Source organism: Mesoplodon bidens (genome assembly GCF_964165515.1).
Source record: "Mesoplodon bidens genome assembly, chromosome: 19".
Lineage (NCBI taxonomy): Eukaryota > Metazoa > Chordata > Mammalia > Artiodactyla > Ziphiidae > Mesoplodon > Mesoplodon bidens.
In genome coordinates, this window is record NC_138179.1 from 53,138,234 (window position 1) to 53,151,421 (window position 13,188).

The 13,188-nt window shown below is 52.1% G+C and overlaps 1 protein-coding gene across 1 annotated transcript; it reads right to left on the reverse strand.

Moving 5' to 3' along the window:
* Positions 1–2,370: 2,370 nt before the first annotated feature.
* Positions 2,371–11,069, reverse strand: LOC308607572 (transcription factor CP2-like protein 1). Its single transcript, XM_081219596.1, has 15 exons — positions 10,932–11,069; positions 10,282–10,433; positions 10,072–10,145; positions 9,229–9,334; positions 9,014–9,120; positions 6,522–6,674; positions 6,172–6,282; positions 5,596–5,693; positions 5,326–5,380; positions 4,949–5,042; positions 4,465–4,555; positions 3,926–4,008; positions 3,317–3,462; positions 3,121–3,172; positions 2,371–2,645 (listed from the first exon to the last, which is right to left on the reverse strand). The coding sequence occupies exons 1-15, from the start codon at positions 11,012–11,014 to the stop codon at positions 2,608–2,610; spliced, it is 1,443 nt and encodes a 480-aa protein (XP_081075722.1). The 5' UTR covers positions 11,015–11,069; the 3' UTR covers positions 2,371–2,607.
* Between the last annotated feature and the right edge of the window lie 2,119 nt (positions 11,070–13,188).

Below are 13,188 nucleotides of genomic sequence, written 5' to 3' on the forward strand. Positions count from 1 at the left end.
ATACCCTGCACTCCACTTGCTTCTAAGAAAAATGGAAGACATAAAATAATTCAGAGTTTCTAAAAGACTTTTGTCTTAATTAATTTGATAATAACAATTCAACCTGAGTCCCTTATCTGTGCAAAGCCTTGCCCTTACCTGGACTAGAAAGGAGTGAGGGGGTGGTGTAATGGTTAAACAAACTCACTCCACTGACCTTGGCCAGTTAACCCCTCTATCTCAGTTCTTTGTTGGTAAAGTGGGGATAACAGTACCTGCTTTATTTATTTATTTATTTATTTATTTTTTTGCGGTATGTGGGCCTCTCACTGTTGTGGCCTCTCCCATTGAGGAGCACAGGCTCCGGACGCGCAGGCCCAGCGGCCATGGCTCACGGGCCCAGCCGCTCCGCGGCATGTGGGATCCTCCCAGACCGGGGCACGAACCCGTATCCCCTGCATCGGCAGGCGGACTCCCAACCACTGCGCCACCAGGGAAGCCCCAGTACCTGCTTTAGAGTTGGGAAGATTCAAAGTGATAAGAGGGGCACATAGTAAACAAACGCTCACGTTACCTGCTTTTATTCGCTTCATTTCAGTATATTTCAGTATCTAGTCTGTGCCAGGGGCTCCTAGGTTGAGAGATGCACAAAGGCTAATGCCTTTGGTCCCTATCCTTTTGGCGGAGACGAGCAGTGGAGCCAAATCAGCAACCTCGATTTAAATCTCAGGGTATCTGCCGTGCCCTGAAACACCTTTGGGGAGCCCTGTGGAATCAGAGGCCTCACTCGAAATCCGCTCATCCTGCAGGAGTTAAATGCCTAATCTGGATTGGTCATCTGGGGCCAGCGGGGTCCCACCGTCCCTTCCAGGGGTGCAAGGAAGCAAGCCTGCTTCCTTGTCCATATTGAGACAGCCTTGGCTTTTGAGGGAGGCAAGTTCGAGGTCTTTGAACTTCAATAAGCAGACTTTCCCTTCCCCTGTCCTTTAATCCTGTTAATTCAGCCAGTGTAGAGCCTTCCTCCTTCCTACCTTCCCTAGCCAGAGGCCACCAGGTTTAGGACTCAACAAAGATGATCAGTAAATGATAAATGGGGTAAACGATTAATAATGGCATCTTGGCCTATCTCCCAGTGCATGCAAATGGGTTTTCTCTTTTCAGTATGTTTGAAATTTTCCATAATAAAAATTCTGAGGGACGGGGATGAAAAAAGAGGAGTGGAATAAAATACCGCCCAAAATCACTTACCTTTTTTAAAAGTACTTTAATATAAAATTGGTTTTCTACACAGAAAAAGAAACACACAGAGAAAATCACTTTCAGGTAGATTATAGGCCTAAAAGTGAAACAAGAATTAAAGTTTGAACTTTGAAAAACATTCATAGGAAATTATATTTACCTTAATATAGGGAAAGATTTGTTAAGACCTAAAAATTAAAAGATTATTGGGTTTCCCTGGTGGCACAGTGGTTGAGAGTCTGCCTGCTGATGCAGGGGACACGGGTTCGTGCCCCGGTCCGGGAGGATCCCATGTGCTGCGGAGCGGCTGGGCCCGTGAGCCATGGCCACTGAGCCTGTGCGTCCAGAGCCTGTGCTCCGCAACGGGAGAGGCCACAACAGTGAGAAGCCCACATACCACACACACACACACAAAAAGATTAATTTTAATTCAACTACATTTCTTAAATAAAAAATAATAAAGCCCTATAGCCTCATTGTTCAAGAATAGCTATAGTGGGCTTCTCTGGTGGCACAGTGGTTGAGAGTCCGCCTGCCGATGCAGGGGACACGGGTTCGTGCCCTGGTCCGGGAAGATCCCACATGCTGCAGAGCGGCTGGGCCGGTGAGCCGTGGCCTCTGAGCCTGCGCGTCCGGAGCCTGTGCTCCACAATGGCAGAGGCCACAACAGCGAGAGGCCCGCGTACCACACACACACACACACAAAAAGAATAGCTATAGTAATTCCCAAGTCTCTAGAAGTGAAGTTTTAAATAAGCACAGTGATTTAATAGTTGAATAGTCTTTTGGAGGCTTTAGTGATTAGTTTTTGCCCAAACTAATTGGGAAAAGAATCCAGTTAGATTTATTTATATCTCTGTCCCAGACTCCGTCCCTTGTCCTGGTCTGTAAGTTTAAGCAGGGGACATATCCCCAAGAGGACCATAACAACAAGAGAATTGGACAGCACACTGAAAAAAAAAAAAAATATATATATATATATATATATATATATATATCTTTTATATAGATATAGATATATATATCTTTTAAAGGGGATGAATAAAATTTTAAATAAACATGAATTAATGCACTCTGTTCAGCAGCACTGCTTGGGGCAAAAGCTCCTTATCCATATTGCCAGGGTTTTTTTTGCCTCAGGTTTGGCCAGCTCAGCTCAGCAGGGAAGGCTGTGTCTCAGGGGTTCCATCAACTTGCTGTTGAGCAGAAAGAACTGTGAGCCTGGGGGCTGCTTGTCCCCTCCCCAGGGGTAGGACACATGACGATTTGCTCTTCACCTGAAGGCTGGTGAAGCAGCTGAGGATTTTAACAAGGCTTCTGGTGAGCACAGGACCCCAGAGAACCAGGCTGGCACCAGTCTCCTCCTCTTGCAGCAGGGCACCCCTGGGCCTAGGTCAGAACCAGGTAGTAGCCATCTGGATTCTGCACTGAAAGCAGTAAAAAAAAAAAAAGAAAGGGCACCACCGGGATGAGATGGGCCCCAACCTCTAACTACTGTGCTGCTTCTAAACCTCCAAGCAGCCTGCAGTGCCTCTGCCACACCCAAGTGTTCTTCCAGCCCCACCCTGGATCCAGCGCTTTAGGAAGCCTCCCTGGGTACTGGAGCACAGAGGAGGGATGGAGGGCAGGCATCTGAGTAACCAGGACCACAAGCCAGCTGACCAGAAGTGCCCTGCTCCAGGTGGTGTCCAGCAAACACCTGCCCTTCTGACTTGCATGACTGGGGCGGGGGGGGGGGAGGTGGGCGGGAAGAGGGGTAGGGGCCTTTCCTTCCCTTCTGATAAACTCCCTGAAACTAGGGCATGTCTCCTTCTTGCAGCACCCGCAACACGCCTTCAAGGAACCTTTTAATCTCATTCAGGAGGCAGTATTATAAACAATCTTACCCTCTAAAAGCCCTACCTTTCTTCACCACAGCCACAAAGTACGACTCATCCTCAAGATTCTGAACCACCTGCAAGGGAGAGGGGTCACTAAGACGATTCTGTTCTTAGAACCAAACGGAATAAGCTAGGGCAGGGAGGGGGAGACTGGGCCTGGTGTTGGGAGAATGATCCAGGCCTTTGTGGGACCTTGCAGGGAGCCGCTGCCGACTTACCTGGTCACTGAGGAGAATGAGGATGCCCCCAGGGCCCTGGTGGAAGAGCCGATGGATCTGATTGGCTGGGAGGGCCAGCAGTTCAGCCAGTTTCCCCATGAGCTCTACAGCACTGAGTTCATCCAGAGAGATCTCTTGATAAAAGCCTGGGGGTGTGGGGCAGCACGGGGGCAGGAGTCAGTGGGGGCTGTGGCCCAGAGGGAGCCCCAGATATCAGGAAAAAGGAGAAGACAAGGCGACAGGCTCATTGGGAGGGCCCGGGTCCGGGGAGAAGCAGTAGAGAAGGAAAAAACCTTACAAATCCTCTTCACTTTCACCTCCTATTCCTCACCTTTGGGGAGGCCTAGGCTGAGAGGAACCCCCAGCTTAAAGAAGAGATGGGACACCGTATGATAGAATGACAGAATCAGATGGAGTCAGAGTGTAGAGCATGGAAGAATAAACCCAGGGAGTCATCCTGGAAGAAGACTAATCTAGTCATGGGAGATGAGAATGCCAAGGGCATCCTGGGTCCCAGGAGTGGTGGAGCATCACCCTTTCCCCAGGCCAGAAGAGGTTTCATGCAGCCACACCTGAGTTTCTTGTCTTCTGAAGAGGCCAGAACCTCACCTGCGTCAGGGTTCTCAGGAACCTCGTTCTCTTGCCTAGAGGCCTCCTGAGCGACATATAAGGTCAGCCGGTGACGGACGGGCCTGGGCCAGGAAAACAGTCTACATTCATACCTGAACTAACAGGTCCCAGTTTTAGCCCGCATCCCTGGGAGAAACCCTGCGTCCTCCCAGGTCTCTAGGGATAGGGGGTCACCAAACTTTTCTTAGGTATTTAGTGAATGCTGGACCCTAGGGGAGAGAAGATGAGACAAATCCATCTCTGTCCCCAGAAATTGAGTGATGCAGATGGGATGGCCACAGAAAGAAGTCACAGGAGCCTAACTTTTAAGCCCAGTTCTGCTAGCCTTGCTTGCTCTGTGACCTCAGGCAGGTCGCTGTCCTTTGGGCCTGAGTTTCTTCCTTTGTAAAAGGAGAGAAGTGGGGCTAAGTGGTCTTTCAGGTGCCTTTGGCTTGAACAGTCTATGAAACATGAGTGTCAGCTGAGTTGGTAAGTGCCACTACAGTGGGAAGGGGACCCTGGTTGGCAGTGCCCAGCACCTGGCTCTTAGAGTATTGAAAAGGCGGATCCCGTCGGCAGCTCCACAGATCTGGATAAGGTCCTGGCGGGTAAGCTTCAGCAGATCAGTGCCTGCAGGGTCAGACAGGGCTAGGTTAGGGGAAGAGAGCCCTGGGATCAAGGGTGGCAAGGGACACAATCCAACGTTAGCCTACAAATAGCCCTGGTATGCCCAGACATGGGAGCCAGACTTGGATTCAAATCCCACCTCTGCCACTTGCTAGCTGTGTGTCCTTCGGTAAGTTATTTAACCTCTCTGAGCCCTGTCCTCAGGGGTAGTGTAGAAACTGTATGGGATAATACACAAGAAGAGAGCCTAGCCAGCATAGTGTGCTTGCCAACTCTTAGTTCTACATGGAAGTTAGTGGAAGCGCACACAGCAAGCCAGGACAGAGACAGGCTTCCTGCCCGAGTGCCTGCCCTCAGTCCCCTACAGGTCAGGTCCCTACCAGACCCCAGCCTCACCAGTGAAATTGGCCAGCGACCGACAGTAGTTGGAGAACCGGTGCCGATGCAACCACTGCTGTGTCTCTAGGATGGAGGCTCCAGGGTTCAGATCCTGAGGTATAAAGAGAGCGGTCCAGGTAGCACCGTGGACCCACGGACTGAGAACAAGGTGGAGGGGAAACATGGCCCCTGCCCTCGGAGGTCCCAAGTCTGAGACGGGAGGCTCCTCCTGCCGGAGGGAAGGGCCCAGCGCCATCCGCGAACCATTTGGCTATCTGTGGCCATACCACATCTGCCCACCAGGGGGCGGGGCCGCCCTATTCTGGAGAGTGAGATGACACTGCTGAGAAGGCTTTGCAATAGGGGGTGTGGGAGTGTGGAAGGGAAAGACTCACTTGAGCGGGGCTGCCCCCCAAGGTGTCCAAGGCGAATGGTGGTGAGGAGCACAGCCTGTGGGGAGCAGGGAGTCAGGCTCAGGGAAACGGTGCGGCCAGCCCCCTGCACCCCGATCCTTCCCCAGGCCTGTCCCGGTGTCACCCACGTGTTCCCCAGCAGCTGCCTCAGCTGCACCCTCAGGCCGGCCCCTCCCCCGCTGCCTAGGCTGAGGGGCTCTTCTCTTCATTCTCACCCCCAAGGGCTGACAGAAGGTGCTCATCCTGCCTCACCTCTCCGGGGACAGGAGCTTGCAGGAGTTGGGGGAGGTCAGAGCAAGAGGGCTCAGAGGCGGGTGGGGTCCCGAACTGGGCTCTGGCCACGGTGAGCACTGCAGGTAGACAAGCAGCGAGGTTAGCCTGGACATTTGGGTGTGGGGTGGGGGGTGGGGGGCAGTGGTGGCTGTTGGCCTGCCTTGGGCCAGACTTGGCCCCTGCCCCAGGAGTCCCTGACAAGTAGATCAAGTTTCCACACAAAGAAGAGAGTAAAGTAGCCTGCAGCTCTGTTTGGGGGATTTGGGGAAGGCTTCCTGGAGGAGCTACAGCAGGAAGGGAGGTGCTCCAGGCAGAGGGAGCGGAAGTGAGGGGCGGCCACGGCAGGGCAAGGAGAGGCAGCTTGCAAGGCGTCATCTCCTGGGAGTCTTGAACAACAGGCAGTGCAGTTTGTCCTCGCGGGAAACAGGTGGCATCACTGGGAGGCTGTGATGATCCCGGAGCAGTCGCAGCCCCTGAGGGCTCAGTTTCCCAGCGTGTACAACGAGGATCTTTTCTCCAGACCTCCCCTCCCGTCCCCGCACCCAGTACACACACCTCCATGAAGACTGTGCTCTCGCAGGCGGTCTGATACTTGTCTCTCTCATGCGCGGGCTGTTTCTCAATCTTCTCCCGGTCAGTTTTCAGTTTCCGGTCAGCTCCTTTGGGCTACAGGAGGGTGACAAGGAAACCTCAGAGGCCCTCTTAACCTGCCCACTTCTCATTGCAGGAGGGGCTCTGAGAAAGAGACCAAGCCCCATCCCTCTGTGCACGGAGAATGAAACAGTCCCAAAGAGGGGAACCGCAGGCTGAGGGTCCGCCGCAAAGGAGAGCCAGATCCACACAGCCAGCAGAGCAGGGTGACAGCCCTGAGAGGGAGGGGACAGGGGCCCCCGTGCTGCATGTACCTTAAACACCTTGATGAGGCAGCCAGCTGAATGCAGGTGCTCCGGCGAAAGCTCCTTGTCACTGGGCTTGAAAGTGTCGATCTGAAGGCGGAAGGGAACGCCTTTCTCTCCACCTTTTTTCCTAGGAGTGAACTCAGTGCTGATGCAGTGAACCTGAGGTGGAAAAGAAGGGTGATTCCAGGTCCCACCCACATTCAAGGGATCTCACCTGAAACCTGTTACCTGTCTGTCACCTGTCAGCCATTAATCACAGCAACTTCCCACCCCCAACCAGTGTCTATTCTTAAAGCATAACTTTTTCTTTTTTTTAAGAGGAACAATTTTTTCCAGCTTTACTGAGATATATTTGACATATAACATTGTGTATGTTTACGGTTTGCAGTGTGTTGATATGATACATTTATATATTGGAAAATGATTACCACCCACCATAACATTAGCTGCTAAGACCTCCATCACAGAAACACCCCATCACATAATTACCCTTTTTTTGGTGGTGAGATCATTTAAGATCTACTTTCTTCTTAAAATATAACTTTATTAGGTTCTTTCCCTTGTCCAAAATCCCTCAGCAGCTCCCCAAGTTTATGAGATGAGAAGCAAAGTCCCTGACCCTGGCTGGCACTCAAGCATCTTAAAGAGTCAAGCTTTTCTGCATGGCTGCTCTCTCTCCCCCATCATTGAACCCACTGACCTAACCATCCAGCCTAATCATCACCTCAATACACCTGCATAGCTTTTCCTCTACCGGGAAAGCTCTCCCTGCTCATGTCTGAGCTAATACATCCCATTCCAGAGTAGGGTTGCCAGTTAAGATACAGGATGCCCAGTTAAATCTGAATTTCTGATAAGAAACAAATAATTTTTTAGTATCAGTATTCCCAAGTATTGCATGGGACATACTGCTACTAAAAAAAAAAATTCTTTAGCTAAAATTCAAATTTAACTGAGTGTCCTGTATTTTATTTGCTAAATCTAGCAGTCTACTCCAGGAAGCCTTCCTGACCTGCACACCCACTGTAGCCCTCCCAAAATCTTGTGAAAAACAGGTAAAGGTAGGGAAGCTGAGGCTCACAGAGATTATGTGACCTGGGCAAGGTCCATGCCAGAAAGTGGTGGAACTGAAATTGTGCCACATCCACCTGACTCCAAGTCCAGATGCTTAGACTATAGTGGACACTCAAAAAAGGGACTTACAGGTGAGTTTGGACAATATTGTTTGATTATAAAAGGAAATCTTTCAGCATAGAAAATATGGAGAACACTGAAAAAGTATAAAGAAGAATACAAGCATTTCCCATCACCCCACCTCTCAGAGATAGTACTGTTAACATTCAAGTACTGTTTCTTCCTGTCTTTTCTCTGGGCAAGGAAAAAAAACCCCACAACTTTCGTATACATACACACTTTTTACAAAATGAAAATCAAACTTTAAATACAAGTCTGTATTCTGCCTTTACTTATGGGAAAGCGGTTTCTCTTGTCATGAAATATTTCTTAGAGACATCATTTTAATGGCTACACAATTTCCATTATAAACCTGTACTAAACACTTATTTCAAAGTCAATCCTCTTCTGATGGACATTTTGATTATTTAAAATCTTTTAATATATAAAATGACACTGGCATGAACAGCTGGTAAATATATCTCTGTGTACTTATTGAACATTGTGATAGGATACATTTCTTGAAGCGGAACTACTGGGTAAATGAGTATGAACATTAAATTTAATAGAATTTGCCCACGTGCCACATACCTACAGAATGGGTGCACCAATTTGCATTCTCAGGATATGAGGGTGTCTGTTTCTCCAAACCTTACCAACAGTTTTTAAAAAGTCTTTGCCTGTTATATATATATATATATATACATATACATACATACACACACACATATATAATTTTTATTAGCTTTATTAGCATTTTATATAACACATTATATGTCATATGTGGTGACTATTTTTCCCATTTGATGTCTCCTTTTAATTTTGCCTGTGTATTGCAGACTGTTACTTTTTTTTTTTTTTTTTTTTTTTTTTGTGGTACGCGGGCCTCTCACTGCTGTGGCCTCTCCCGTTGCAGAGCACAGGCTCCGGACGCGCAGGCTCAGCGGCCATGGCTCACGGGCCCAGCCGCTCTGCAGCACGTGGGATCCTCCCGGACCGGGGCACGAACCCGTGTCCCCTGCATCGGCAGGCGGACTCTCAACCACTGTGCCACCATGGAAGCCCCAGACCGTTACTTTTTATGAAGCTACATTCTGTCCTATGTTTTGTAATTTCCTCCATTGCCTTAATGTTTCACAGGTCCTTGCCTTTGGTGAGATTCGATCAACATTTATCCATCTGTTTTTCCTCCAGGTGTTTCTGGAAGCGGTTCATTCTTATCACGCCCCCACCACCACCACCCAAACTCACCTCCCTTTCCCACCTAGGCTGCGGCCACCCACATCTGACCTCCAGCCTCCTCCCTGTCTCAGCTTCAGACTCACCTGCAGAAAGAGGGAGGTCCTCTTGGCCGGGTCCCAATAAAACTCCACCGTGTTGAGTTGTGAGGGTGGCACTTGGGGTTCTATCACCCCCACGGACAGTGGCACATCTGCAGGCACAGGGTTGCAGGCAGGGAGTCGGGTTCAGCCCTCCCCATCCACAAGGGCCTCTAAGACAGAAAGCAGCCCTAAAGGGTCCCTGGTCCCTCCCCATTCACCTATGTCCAGGATGCGGTCCCCAGGCCGGCTCCACCTCCACCCATCCAGCTGCTGCTGCTCCGTGTACTGCAGGCGCCGGTCGTGGAAAACCACACGCACCACACTCTGCGGGCACAGGAGGGCGCCTGGGCATTTGGGAACCAGTTCCCACACCTGGGGCAGGCCAACCTTTCCAGCCTCTCCCCCACCTTGCTTCCCACCCTCCAGAAGCAGAAGGACTTAGAATCACTAGATCCGTGTCCAGATGCCACCTGCCACTCACAAGCTGTGAAACTGAGGAAGTAACCTAGAGCCTCAGTTTCCTCATCTGTAAAATGGAGGAGTTAATCCCTTCCCATTCATAGTCACTCTACTCGCTTCTTTTCTTCGCTGCACTTATCAGTTTGCGATTTGTAAATCAATTTGTAATTGCATATATTAATAATTTGTGTAATTACATGTTTGTCTCACTCAGCAGAATGCAAGCCCCCTGAGGAAGGAAACCACCTCTTTACCCCTGAATCTCTAGCTCAACGAACAGTTTCTGGCAAAGAATGGGAGCTAAATACTTGGGTTTTTTTTTGAGAAAGAAGGAATCATGTGTGTGAATAATGCTATGTAAATGTACTTCTAAGTCCTGGTTCTGCTACTTACTGGCTCTGTGTCCTTGAGAAAATACTTAACTTCACTGTGCCTGTTTCCTCAACAATTCCTGCCCACCACTGAGCTGTTGTGAAGGTCAGATTGAAAGGTGGACTTGAGAGGGTTCTACTTGACAATGACATCACAGTGATGACATTGGCTTCCTGCCCAGAGGGATAGTCATAGCCAGCTCTTGCCAGTTCTGGAAGGGATGCACCTACCTTCAGCAGCCGGGGCCCCTGGGTGGCATCGCCCAGTTTGGGGTTGCAGAGCATCCTCACCTCATAGGACTGGCCTGGGAGAGATTAAGGGGATGTGTGAGCCCCACTCTGAGGGGCAGAGATGCTGCCTGCCACCCCCAGCCTGCCCTGGGCCCAGCCTCCAGAGCTTGCTGCCTTGCTAGCCCCTCTCCTTCCCCAGGCCCAGCTCACCCTGGTTCAGGTAGGTGAGGGTCTCCTCCTGCTGCTTCACAGCTGGCGAGGTGGCTGCGCAGAGCACGTACTGGAAGGCGGGGCAGGGCGGCTCTGCACGGGGGATGTGGGGCGGCTCTTCCTGCTTCAGGTAGGACAAGGGCAAGGCCTCCCTGCCAGGGCAAGGAGGGCACTGCTGGCTTTCTGCCCTGTCCACCCCATCCTCTAAGAGGCTTTGACTCTTTCTGCCACGTTCTCCCTTCAGGGAGCCCACAGTGTGCTGTAGCAGGCACCCCTGCAGCAGCCAGGGCCTAAGGGGCCCCTGTTCCGCTCCTCTGGCCTCCAGCGGACCTCCCTTAAGGTACAAATCCTAGATACTACCAAACACTTGCAAACATCTGCTATCAATTACTTGTTTGCACCCTCAGGGCTTGCCTGACGCCCAGTGAATGCCCACCACAAATATCCTGAGTGGGTGGGTGGTCAGGATGTTCTGAGATGTCCTGGGACCCACTGAACTCCAGGTACATTTGACCACTTCCCCACCCCCAAAGGAACTCAAGAGCAGGAGGCCCATAACCTTTGGCTTGAAACAGGTGGCCCTACCATGTCCATCTCAACTCAGAGCAGAGCCTTCCTCAGGGACTGTGGGAAGGGGATGTGGCCCTTACCTGAGCAAGCTGCTTGGTGGCCCGGGATACAGTTCCCCGGGGCTGGGCCACAGGTGCTCTGGCTGGCTGTGCCAAAACAGCATCTTGGAAAAAGAGCAGGACCAGCTGTGTCACAGAAAGCTCAGCACTGGGTTGGGCTGGACCCACTGGGCCATCCACCCGGGGCCTCAGGCTTTATATACAAGAGCATAGCCCCAAAAGGGTGGGGCAAGGCCTCAGCCTCTTATTGGCTGAGCAACCGGGGCTCTAGGAAACTCAGGGCCTCTTAGGCAGCCCAAGCTGGGGGGAATCAAGAAATGGCATCCCTGGGGCTCCCCAGCAATCATTAACTCAAAGGGGAAATGGTGGTGCAGCAGAACAAGTCACCGGGACGGACATCCACTGCCCCACCATTCCCCCAGAGGCCCAGAACAACGAGGGGCACCCTCAGGCTGAAAGATTGGCCCCAGATCCATAAGCCATGTAGAGTCCTGGAGACCCACGGGCCCAGACCCCTCACAGGACCCCAGGGTGGGTGGGTGGAGCCTGACCACTCCAGGGGACAGGAAGAGCGACCAACAACATCACATGGACTGACAAAGGGCCTTTGCTCCCCCTGGCCTCCTTCCTTGTCTCTACACGACCCCCCATACACACAGGTGCAGCGATGGCCTGACACCTGTCCTGTCGCTTGGGGCTACCTGGCTAGGGGACTGGAGTTTACAGAACATAGTCCAGCTTGCTGTGGAAACAACTCAGGGGGTGGTGCTGGGAGAGAGAGCGTGCCTGTGAGGAGGAGGGGGTGGGCCCGGGAGAGCCCCCCTCCCAGGGAGGTGGAAGGAGAGGAGCTCCAGCTGGGCTGGTTTCTCTGCCCCTCCTCTGCCCTGGGGCTTGGGGTGCACTGTGTTTATGGACAAATACAGTCTGCCTGGGGGACGGCCCCCTTCCCCAGGCTCAGCCCCTGTTGTCACTGTACACAGTCAGCTCAGGGGGCCCCCTGCCCCCACCCCCACTACTGTGTTGGGTGTAAATAGATAAGGGCCTTGCAGAGAGCACAGATGGGACTCCAAAGACGCGGCTTGACCTCATGTGACCCTAACTATCTAGGCTTTGTGATTCTGGGGGGCCTTCCTTGCAGGGAGAGGGAAAACCAAAAAGTATGCCCCCACACACAACGGGCAGGGTACCTCCAGGTACCTTGGCCCTTGGTCTTCTCTCATGAAGCCAGACAAAAGGAGGAAAAGGGGATGAGAACCTTCCTGACAATGGGGGCCAAAGAAACCCGAGTCCCCAAGATCCGCAGCAAGACCCCCAAGACTTCAAGACTCACCCATTGCCCAAAGCTGGATCCAAGGTCAGGAGGCCCCCCATGGGACCCTGCAAGTTTTGACAGAGCAAGATCCCAGGAAGGCCAGGGGAAGGGGAGGAGGAGGGGTCCAGAGGGAGGGCTTGGCCCTGGCCTCGGGGGAGCAGGGTGTAGGGGCGGCAGTGGGGCAGAGGGGATGAGCGGGTGGGGGGGGGCTTGTTATGCTTGCTATGCAGGATGGAGGTGGAAAAGGTGGAGGCTGGCGCGGGCCCCCTTCGAGGACACCAGTGGAGGGTACTCCAGCTCCATAAGCCGGTCCCACCCCCTACGCCGTCCCCCCGCCTGTCCTCTACTTCCAGAGCTATCTGTACCCTCCCCTTTCCCCCTCTGAGCGCCCCCTCTCCCCTACTCATTTTTTTTAAAAATATTTATTTATTTAGCTGCACCGGGTCTTAGTTGGGGCGCGCGGGATCTTCGTTGCTGGCAGGCGGGATCTTTAGTTGCGGCATGCAAACTCTTACTTGCAGCACGTGGGATCTAGTTCCCTGACCAGGGATCGAACCCGGGTCTGCTGCACTGGGATTGCGGAATCTTAGCCACTGGACCACCAGGGAAGCCCCGCCTCTCCCTTACGCTCGCCGCTACTCCCTCCTTCCGCCCACCTCAGAGTCTCTGGGCTTCTGTCCCCAAAGAGGTGTTGCTGGGCCTGTTGCTGGTTTCCCTTGGCTCTGTCTCTCCAAGGAAAGAAGCCAGGCTTGAGGCAGACAGACCTCCTGGGCCAGCACAGCACAGGGTACAAACAGCCCATCCTCAGGCCCAGAGAGGCCTCAGGAAATTTCTGGTCCAGGCTCCCCACTCTCAGAGGAGTCTCAGGCTCTGGGTGGTCTGAGGCCCCCACGAGGCAGGGACACATTTCTTTTTTTTTTTTTTTTTCTTTGCGGTACGCGGGCCTCTCACTGTTGTGGCCTCTCC

Excerpts from the sequence above, each read along its gene's own strand:
- LOC308607572 (XM_081219596.1), bottom strand. The coding sequence starts at position 11,014 with ATGCTGTTTTGGCACAGCCAGCCAGAGCACCTGTGGCCCAGCCCCGGG. Across the intron at positions 4,009-4,464 it reads TTCAATACTCTAAGAGCCAG|GCCCGTCCGTCACCGGCTGA; the intron begins GTGCTGGGCACT and ends TTCCTGGCCCAG. Across the intron at positions 3,463-3,925 it reads TCCTGAGAACCCTGACGCAG|GCTTTTATCAAGAGATCTCT; the intron begins GTGAGGTTCTGG and ends CCACACCCCCAG.